Source organism: Pyrus communis, chromosome 15 (genome assembly GCF_041283825.1).
Source record: "Pyrus communis isolate YQ-2024b chromosome 15, ASM4128382v1, whole genome shotgun sequence".
Taxonomy (NCBI): Eukaryota; Viridiplantae; Streptophyta; class Magnoliopsida; order Rosales; family Rosaceae; genus Pyrus; species Pyrus communis.
In genome coordinates this window covers 2,289,911-2,300,927 of record NC_142579.1, presented here as the reverse complement: position 1 = coordinate 2,300,927, position 11,017 = coordinate 2,289,911, and the positions used below count along the sequence as shown (strand labels likewise).

Below are 11,017 nucleotides of genomic sequence, written 5' to 3'. Positions count from 1 at the left end.
TACTAATTAATATAACCTCCAAATGTCATGAAATCACTGATTTAGGGTTCCTCTATGGAAAAATGAAGTACATTTGTGTTTGGGCCCAAAATAATATTGTTGGGCCGAGTGTAGGTTTGTACTCAGCCCAAAGCCGTGTCAGAAATACTATGGACTGCCTGATGATTTCGGACCATTTAGCAGGGATGGTCGAGCCCTATTGCAAAAATGAGTAGTTCAAATAGGCAAAGAGGGTCGAGGAAGTCCTGGTGCAATTAGGATTCTCGACCAACAATGAATAAAGCCCCGAAAAGGGTGAGTTCAAAGTCCTAATGGGAGTAAGGTTGTTCGAAGCAAAGTTGGAGCGAAACAAGAACTCCCAATCCAGATAGGAGTCTAATTCGATCTCAAGAAGGAGTTGATGCTATAAATACAAGAAATCATGCAATAATTGAAGACGGCCAATTCAACACACAATTGCCCTGCGCAAAACCTCTCAAACAGCTTGAGATTTTTATTTTCTTTTTGTCGCCGACACACCTTCAGTTTGGATAAACATCACTGTGAAGGCAACCGACGAACACCTTCAGTTTGGATAAACAGCACTGTTGCCGTAAAATCAGCTGACCGAGGAGCACCTTCAGTTTGGATAAACAACACTGCATCGAGGTTGACTAGTTACCTATCCAAGTCTCGGCCGAGAAGGGTTTTCGAACCCTTGTTGGCAAAGGTCACCTTATTAGCATTTTCGGCGAAGTAAGGTGTTACGAGCTACGACATTCGGCGTACTGGGCGCCGAGTGATTTTATGATTGGATACTCACAAGTGAGTTTCAGAGTTCGGCATTCTGATGGCCGAACCACATTCACCATCAAGACATACATCACCTTTGAATATTTGTGTCCATATAGTCTGGTATCGATTCGACGTGCTTATACTTTTACGAACATAATCACGGTGACCGAATCGGGCGCCAACGATTTGTGAACTTCGCAGAACTAGTAGCATTGTCTTCAGGCTCTAGAACCCGAAGACCTAGAGTGTTCCTTCCTCGGTCACAGTCGCAAGGTAAAGAAGTCAGCAACGTGCTCAACGCCACATCAACAAATTTTACTCCTTGGCCGAGCTTGGCCGACGAGTTGGCACGCCCCTCATTCAACCGAAGGACTTAGTTAGCTTATTAGTTGCTCGGCCTGCGCACTGCGTAGGTTTTGCAATTTTTAGGGTCAACAATATGAAATAGAGAGATTAAAATACGCTTGTGTTTGTAGAAGAAAGTAATATACAAATCAAATTTTTATTGCTAGAGAAAAGTAGGAATTAATATATTCATAAGTTCCACTTAATCAATTGTAATATAGAGAAAATCATATGATGATGATTTTTCTTTTCAGTTAAAAACTTTTTATTAAAAATTTATACTCATATGTAATATATGAGAAGATAAATTTTTTTGGGGCTCCTCAAAAATACCGAGCCATGTTCCACTGTACCTTTTGTACATCCACAAATCATCCTCTATATTTACACTAAATAAAAATATTGCGAGTTTTGTCACTAGTACTAGAGTCTAGAAGTATTCCTCTGCACTTAAAAGTGAGAGGTCTTATATTCGATTCTCGCCAAGGGCGAATTTGAACCGCATTATTATAGCTAGCCCAGTATGAGCACGGGTCGAGTCGAGCCCAAATTTAGAGGAACCAAACTCTACCTGTTGTAAATAGTAACAGGACGAGGCGAGCCGAATAATGGATTTCAGAATGGGAAATCAGACCTAACCAGACTCGTTTCAAAGGGGCGGGGTCCACGGGTCCAATATCATTTTCTTTTTTGTCAACCACATAAGGAATGACCTTCATCACAAAAGAGAATAAGCAAGCAATATTCAATCGCACAACAACAAGCAACAAATCAAAGCAAACTTAGATGCAAAAACAACAAATCAAACCCCTTTGATCATGCATATAGACAAAACCAACCAAACAATGATCAAAACATCAAAATTGAAAAGAAACAGCAATCAGCACAAAAACAACAAAAAAAAAAAAAGAAAAGAAAAAAAGAACATTACCCAGAACTCGCAAAGACTAATCTTCAATATCTGTATCCAGAACCTAGAACATAATCTACGAGAAACTCACGGTAATCCTAATTCAAAAACTCTAAATCCTTATATTACAAATTCACATAACACAAAAATAAATCCTAATTAACAAATTACATAAATTTTAGCAGGATGATGGCAGTGTCCTCGATGGTGGTGATGGGTGGTGGTGGTCTTGACGACAGTGATAGTGACTATGGTGAATCGGTGATGGTCTAGGACATGGGTTCTTTGATGTCATCGAGTAGGTGATTTAGGAGTGGGAGAGACTGAGAGAACTGTGGCGCAGAGCTGGTCGCCATATTGGTAATGGGTGACGAAGGTGAATCGGTGATGGTCTCGGTGATGACGTTAACTCAGTAAGCTTCAAACTTATTTTCCTAGTAGGTGAAGACGCTGATCTCCTTCTTCGTGACCCCATTGAGTAGGTGATTTAGGAGTCAAGAGAGAAACCTACTTGATTTGGGAATTTGAGAGAGTGGAGAGTATCTAGGAATTTGACAGCGGAGAGACCGAGAAAGTAGATATGTTTATAAATGGAACGGTGGAGATACATGTGATGAAGAAGAGTATAAACGGTCTTGGCGGGGGGGGGGGGGGAGGGGGGGCTTTTTCAAAGATAGAAGACCCGTCCCGCTCAGCCAATTATGTGGTCCCAGCCTGCCCCGCCCCGTCCTGTTTTAAGTTTACGAAATTTTGTACCTGCCCCAAACCTGCAGGACCCACCTCGCCCCATGGGTCCTAGACTCGTTTGCCCACCTCTAGGCAAATTTAGGCTAGGATTCCCCTTTTGGGTTAGTGGGCGGCCAGGATTCCCCTATATATATGTATTTTTTTAGTTTTATATTTATAAATTCATTGAATCCAATGATTAAGATCTAATATGATAAAATGCAATGAAAAAAAAAAGATTTGAAGGTCCAAATTAAAATACAACGGCTAAAGTAATTAAAAAAAAAAAAAATCTTTCATGTGTTTCATATTCTTTCATAGTGTTCCACAAGTTTCATGATATCAGTTTATTGATTTTTTAATATTTATCGAAATTTAATTATTTTTAGGTTAAAATGTTAATAAAATTAAATTAGGACAGTCTATATAGTGTTTTTTTTTTTTTTTAAATATAGTTACTTTAAGAAAAAAATTATCCTAAATTCATTTTTTACTATTCTCGGGCTAAAAATTTAACTCAGAATGGTTGGAACAGAAAAACTATTTCTAGTTAAAGTCTAAATTTTCTAGGTTAAAAATTTTAAGTTTTAACCTAAGGATTGGAGATGGTCTTTGACACACCCCGTCCCGAAGGAGGGCATGCTGGCCGTCACGTGAGAGTGACGTAACCATTTGCACAGTTCGGAAGCTTTAAAATATACAACTTCTAAAATGAAACACCCGAAGGTGAGTCCTCATTTGGTCCATTCTGTCAGAACACCATTGAATTTCCTCGTAGTCACCACACCTTTGCAATTCTTGAACCTGGAGGGGCGCAAAACAAAGTTGAGTGGGTCAGCAAAACAATTCTTTTCCAAATCCAAACACTTCTCAAAACTTTGTAACCCCTCGCCGTAAAACAAGTATAATTTCCCAGAAAATAAACATATATACGTATGTACAATATGCCAAACATGCTCCAAAATATGCCATTCATGCTTGAGAATATGCCATTCATGCTTGAGAATATGCCACATTAGAATCTCATAATAAATGTAAATGCTCAAGCATAATTCATATCAATAACATATAATCTGGCAGTCGGGAGTCACCTAACGTGACATGTACCGCTGCACCTAGAGCTCCACTCTCAACTCAATCACTGAATCTGCACACGAGTCGGAACCACCTAACGTGGTCTGCACGACAAGCTGGGTGTAATATATATGTATGCTCTAGTGCTACGATCACGTGAAGCTGGGCGATAAATCGCGGGTCACCTACAAGTCGGAACCACCTAATGTAGTCTCTACGACAGGCTTGCACCTAACTTGGATCCAAGGCGAGCATGCGGTGCTGGTGAACATACACGTGAAGGCTAGGCCCCTCTCTGGGCGGGAGCACTGACACCGGGGGTGCAGATATGAGCTCTCTAATCCTCTCAAATTATTACTACGTACAAATACAAATGCCACTTACCTGGCACTTACCTGTGCGTCCACAGCACCAAATACACATATATAAATGTATGTCACTACTAATGCATGTGATGATAGTATTTCAAAGGTAGCTTACCTGGGCCTCCTCAGCACCATGCAACAGTATGCATAATTATGATAATGCACATATTAAAATATGATGCATATATGACAGGATATTTAATTCGTATTTCTTTTAAAGTACGTTTCTGGGAAATACGTCAAGCATACGTATATATATATATATATATATATACTGAAAAATAACTGCCCACTCACATATCACATCGACGTCTCGTAGGTCCCTGAGCCTCCCCTAGATTGGTTACATTCTTCTTTTGTATAATTTTCACCTATACAAACAGTAACCAAATTGACATTATTTAACGCACATACACCAAACATTCGTCCATAACTTTCTCATACGTTGCTCAATTTGGGTGTATGAATATACCACGGTGATCTACACGACGTCACGAACGCGTGACAATTTTCAGAACTCAATTTGGAGCTCTCACGCGCCCCCACGCGCCCTGTTCACGCGCTGCCCACGCGCGCGTCTTCTTCCTCGCGTCGCCGGACTGGTTTCGCCGGCGGTGGTGTTTTGCCGGAATTTCTGGGTAAATTTCAAAGTGTCATAACTTCTTCATTTCTTAACCATTTTCGACGTACTATATATCAAAATGAAGGTATTGACGAGACGAACACATCCATACCTGTCTCGACCCCTAACTCGCCGTGGTTTCGCCGGAAAAAGCCCCGACAGCTCCGGCCAAACTTTGAACTTGTCGTTCTCCGTGTTCCTACGTCCATTTTTCACGTAATTTATACCAAAATGAAGCCCTAATCATAGTATACCACGTTGGACTAGTTTTAGGGCCTAAAAACAACGGAATCAAACTTTTCCAAAAATACGAAAATTCGGCCGGACTTACAGTTCGTGATCCCGACGTCCAAATCCTTCAAACGAAGCACTCCGAGCTTCCTTAGGACCTCACCAAGCTTCCTACAAGCTTCAAAATCCCAAAAACATCAAGTTTTACGTGTGCATGAACAGTGCACACGCACAGTGAAATTGAAATCCATGTTTTCCGAAGTGAAACTCACCTGAAATTGGTACCATCGTGTTCGTGTGGTCTTCAGGAGTACGATGGTGGTCTTAGATCCTTCGTTGGTATAGTTTTGGGGTGGTTTGTGGGTGGTCTGTGTGAGTTCGAAGGAGAGAGAGAGAACTCTCAGAGAATGAGAGATTTGTGAGGGAGGAGAGAGAGAGACAAGATGCAGAAATGGGGGAGAGATTTGAGGGAGGTGGGATCCTACCCAATCCCCAAATCATCAAGTTACAACATATTTTACGCCCCTTAGTCCCGTTTAAGGGCATTTTCATAACTTCACGTCCTCGGAATTAAAATTCCGGGACGGGTTGTGACAGTCTTAGTATAGATTGTTAAAAAAAATTTAATATTTTTAATAAATAAGAAAATATGCCTTTAATGATAATAAAGTTGTTTACGAGTTTCAGAATAAAATAAAAAATAAAAAAAAAAACTAATGAAAATGATTTTAAAACTTTGAGTTTTAATGATAAGGACAAAATAAAGGGTAAAATGAATAGTATCAGAATTGACTTTTTAGTATAAAAATGTGATTTTTCGTTAAAGTGAACAGTACCGAAATTTTTTTTGTTAAAATTCCCTAAAAAAAATTGGGCGAGTTTTTTTATTATTAATTTTCTACTTTTTTATGCATCCAAGTTTTTGATGTATGTACCATGAATGAATGGAATGGACTTACAGAGAAAAACATATTAACAGGTTGACCAATAAAACACCAGACCAATTATGCCTAAACCCATAATTTGATTTTTTTTCATGTCGAGTTTTCGTGTCGCTCGTAAAATCGCCAGATCTTGTTCACACCCATTTTCCATTGTAATTAGATACTTCTAAAATCTAGTACTACAATCTAATTGTATTCTTATGTACTACTAAATAGATTATTTCAAAGTTCAACTCCTATAAATGACGACTTTGATATCAAACACGTACCTACATATTTTCATAAATTGTTTTGTCTTCGATCCGAACCTTCTATTCTGTGAGAAACGTTGTATGATGTTTTTAATTTGTGTACGCTTAACTCCAAGGGGTTTTAAGTTCCGCCCAGCAAATACACAAGGCAAATAGATGACCAAAAATAAGCATACAGGCCAACAAAGAGTAAAACGCTCCAAATCACATAAAAAACAAGGAAACATGTATATAAGCAATCGACACACTAGCTGGATAGCCCCAATGCGTCTTAGCTCGTGTTTACAAGACTATCAAGAAATTACCGTGTGCACCGGGCACACCAAAGAGCGTAACTTTACTTTTTATTGATCACAAATTCCGTGCCTCTATGTTCTTAAAATGTCACACATCCATCCCTAGTTCGGGGAACAAAACATGCTGTTCTGAAGCATTTAAGGACAAAACTGAAAAACCAAACGCCGTCTTTAGGGCAAAACTAATCACCACATCACTTCAGTTTCTGGAAAAGCTTTGGAGCAACCTGCATCGTGCAATTGTTGTTTTACGCTTCTAGGGGAACAAACAAGACGGTAAAACTAAATGAGTTTCAAGACAATTGAACAGTACTACTTACACATTTATCGATACAAGACCAGAAATCAAAATATTGTCCAGTACAATGCTTGTGCCCGGTTTCATCATCTTGGATCCTCTTAACACATGCCTGTAACAAAGTATGAAATTACCCTTTTTACACACACTTTGCAAACTAATTCAAATTCTAGGGCCACAAACTTTGATTCCGTGTAGGTAGGAAAGGCTTGCATTTTCTGGTTCATCCCATGTAAGGACTGAACAAATGCTTAAACAACGAAATCAAACTACTAACACATGTATGACTCAATAACTTTCTGTTTTTGTTTGTAAATTACATTACACGTTTGACATTTTCATCTCCTGTCATTTTGAGTTTATGCTGAACTCTTGAATCTTGAACTAAAAGTTGCTTTCTATTTTCAGAATTTTGTCAAACTGTTTTTGGTGTTCACGATATGTGCCTTAATAGCAACCAAGACATTAGATGTCAGGCCCGTCTTCTAGGGTGACCTTTACCCTGGTCGAAGTAATGAAACAAGGGAGAAAGACACTTCATTGTAGAAGAACATTAGGATGTTGCACATACCTGATACTCGAGTAGAGGTTTCACACACTTTGGCTTGCACAACTCTTCAAGGTACTTCTTTTGATCAACAGGTTCCTCGTCCGCCCTAAATATATTTTACCAAAAATATTACACAAAAAAATAGGACGAGACATACATGCACAGACAAAAGAAAACGGACATGGCCAATCGATAATAGAGGCGTTGCAAACAAAGCCAGATAGAGCGTTAGCGAAAACATAATAGTAGAATGAAATTGAGCTACCAGTACCAACTTTTCAGGGAAGGATCCAGCAGTATGAACATTCAGAAATGACCATTTTTTTATGGAAAGAACAAGGTTTTCTGCTAATTCTGCAATGATCATGCATTTATTTTTTTAAATTTACGTAGCCACTTTTGCGAGATACTAATCCTAAAAGTCTAGGAACTACCTATTATATTATCACCTACATTTTAACTTTAGAATATGTGTTCGTCAATTAGAGATTATTTCTATTCCCTTTCTATTCTTATACCCCTTACAATTTATCCTGTGTCATTCCTGTAGTAATGCACAATGGTAAAAATAGTATCCTATTTCTTATTTTCTACAGCACACTTTTTATCTTCTTAACGATGTACCCTATGGATCTATTCCTTTTCCCTCCTTGAATAACTAATTATATATATAGGAAGCTTCAATTGAGGGACAACTCTGTAGGGCCGACTTAGCATTGTATTTAAACGATTCAAACTCTATGTTTTCATGTCTTCCCTCCAAGATCCCTTGCAACAAATCACCCAAATCCGAAACCGTTATTGCATGGTTATCATTTAGTGTTTTCTTGAAATACCGTGTTCGTTTAGTTTTTGTACTGCAGCTAGATGCCTTACATTTTCGGATTTGTCTCTTTTTTTTTTTTTTTTTTTTTTTTTGTGAGGATAATCTTTGAGCGAAGAACTAAAACATAGATAGTTCAGATCATGGAAACAAAATTCGGAGCGAACTCAACGATGTATCCTTATTTGAGGGATTTCTCAACACACGGGGACTCAATTTACACACACACACGCATACATATACATACTATATTGAACACGATCTTTCAGTTGGTTGAAATCAGTGAGCAATGGAAAATCTCATCATCTATTACATTAAAACTTAGTTAATGAAATCTAAACCAGCATCATCTGAGAAGCCATTAGAAGAAAGATATCATGAGATGAGCATATATGATTTCTTTACTTCCATGATCACGAGACAAAGTAAGATCTCCAACCCTAACTTTAATGTTATAACAGAAAATATGAAACCATTTGAGAAGCCCCATGCTTTTATAAAGGAAAAATATTTGTAGTTAGAAAAGCAGGAGTTAGAACTTAGCTAGCCACCAAGCCTAGTTCTATGTATTGTAATGTTGCTAACGCTGAATGTCAGTAGTAACTCCTGTTCACTAATCATCACCGTCTAATACGAATTTTCAATTGAGAACTAATTGGAACATTCTTTAGAACCAGGTCCTCAATAGAGGATCCACTTCAAAGCTAACTGGATGGATGAACTTGATGGAGTAGCAAATCAAGAGCTCTATGGAAGATATATATATATATATATATAAAACTGGTAATCTATCCCTCCATCTAATGGATATTATGCAACATATTCAGCTCTCTAGTGGGTTATCTGCTTCACTAAAATCACTGTTTTTTGCACATCTAACATTTTTAAATCCATGAAGCACCTTTTGTTAATGGTTTTAAAAGAAAATGGAAAAAAGAAAAAAAAAGAGTTCACAAACCGCAGTGAAACCACAATTTTAGCCTCTTGTTCAGATTGGAAAACAAAGCGCAAGCCATATGTATCCCAAATACAAAACTTAGAACAGATTCAAACAATACAACAAAAGTATAATACTTACATAGCAAATGATCGAAGAGAAGCCGAGAAGTCCCACGACTCGGTACAAAGGAGCCTCCAAGTGACCTGACTGCATCATGTAACCCACACGAAAAATGTCTCAAAACCCAGGTCGAAAAATGCATAATGAGATGCAAATCACTAAACAAAAGAGCAGCAAATGCAAATCTATCACTTGGCAGGTGTTTTTGAATTAAAAACAGAACAATGGCGGCGAAGGCGAACACTGCTAATAATTACTAGTATTAGATCCATCAAAGAAACAAATTAGTTCAATCCATTCAAGAACTTAGCTTTTTGCTTCACTAAATTACATACATGCCAGTTTAAAAATCTGAAACAAACAAAACCCAATACTCAAAACCCTTTGAATTCTTATTACCCCATAACAATTCCACAAATCCATCCACATCTCGCATGAACGAATACAGGTTTAATTCAATTAATTTTAAAACAAAATTTGATTAAAAAAAAAAAGAAAAAAAAAAGAAGAAGAAGAAAAAAGGGATTAAAGAGTAAAACAGATCTGATTAAAAATTGTAATAAAAATTGCAAAAATATGATAAATACGAAGGTTCCCAAGATATCCGAAAACAAGTAGAGAAGAAAATGGGGGTTTGGTTTTTACCTGTGAGACTGAGTCCACCGCAAGACTGCGCTGCTACGGAAGTTGCGAGAGAGATGACAAATCGCGAACCAGAGCTTAATTCAGCTGCTATACTCTTGCACTTTTCACTTTAGCATATAACGCTGCGTTTAATTACCTGGGCTGATGTAGGATCCCAGCCCAACTACATAAGCCCATGCCATAGACAGTCTTTATGTCTATGATCTTTCTATCTTATCTTCTAGTTGTTTCCTTCGTTGCATTGCATGATTCTCCTTTTCATATCTTTTTCTCGAATGAAGGGTTGAGATTTAACTAATTTCTAGTTTTTGACCATCTTCTAGTAGTTTCCTTTCTTGCATGATTCTCCCTAGTATATTATTTTCACAAATGAGCGGTTGCGATTTAATGTATGGATACCGTTTATCATGGTTATTTCGATAATATTGGTGAAATATGGTATGGAAACATTGTGATGTTTTTTTTTCTTTTTCTTCTTAAGTGGTCAGTTCGTCAAAGAACAAAGTGATCGGCGGTGGATATTATCACTTCTATCGATATTGAATATCAAAATCAAATGAAATAATGTTCTCGATGCATGACATGCATTTCCAGATACATATGTACAATTGATTAATCAAGAAACTAATCGACTCCAATTAACATAGATACAAAGATCAACACAAATACAAGGATTTTGTTGTGCACTTGTACTTGCAATCATCTAGCTGGGCTATGGTCTGGTGTGGATGAGTCTAGTCTATCAACTCATGTCCAAAATTAATGCGACCCACCTACAAACCGATTCAATCAAGCTTCATGGTTAGCTTGGCTCGACTTTGATGCTTTGATATGTGAAAAGTGGCATCTATTTCGCTCATACAGAAATGATATCGGAAGAACAAGCTTAGATGAAGATGGAGTTAGGAGTTAGTTGTAAACTTTAATATTGTTTCATGCTAATCAAAACACATAACTTTACTTACCTGGAGAAGACGACATGATGAATTGTTGAATGATCAAATACGAGGGCGGGATAGCTTGCATCGCATCTATGTACTGCTACTCCTTGTACAATGAACTGATGGGGAGTTCTAAAGTTGTGATGTATTAGCAGCGTGAGA

At 37.8% G+C, this 11,017-nt stretch overlaps 1 protein-coding gene and 1 long non-coding RNA gene across 2 annotated transcripts; both read right to left on the bottom strand.

Moving 5' to 3' along the window:
• Positions 1–3,396: 3,396 nt before the first annotated feature.
• Positions 3,397–5,019, bottom strand: LOC148690361 (uncharacterized). The gene is made up of 4 exons (XR_015956113.1): positions 4,929–5,019; positions 4,667–4,828; positions 4,492–4,565; positions 3,397–3,559 (listed from the first exon to the last, which is right to left on the bottom strand). It is a non-coding gene; the product is annotated as an uncharacterized LOC148690361 (long non-coding RNA).
• A 1,408-nt stretch (positions 5,020–6,427) lies between these two features.
• Positions 6,428–10,258, bottom strand: LOC137736722 (cytochrome b-c1 complex subunit 6-1, mitochondrial). The gene is made up of 5 exons (XM_068475964.2): positions 9,915–10,258; positions 9,288–9,356; positions 7,408–7,492; positions 6,859–6,948; positions 6,428–6,765 (listed from the first exon to the last, which is right to left on the bottom strand). Coding segments are annotated over exons 2-5 (210 nt in total). The 5' UTR covers positions 9,290–9,356; positions 9,915–10,258; the 3' UTR covers positions 6,428–6,732.
• Between the last annotated feature and the right edge of the window lie 759 nt (positions 10,259–11,017).

Excerpts from the sequence above, each read along its gene's own strand:
- LOC137736722 (XM_068475964.2), bottom strand. Across the intron at positions 6,949-7,407 it reads AACCTCTACTCGAGTATCAG|GCATGTGTTAAGAGGATCCA; the intron begins GTATGTGCAACA and ends ACTTTGTTACAG. Across the intron at positions 6,766-6,858 it reads GGTCTTGTATCGATAAATGT|GTTGCTCCAAAGCTTTTCCA; the intron begins GTAAGTAGTACT and ends TGCACGATGCAG.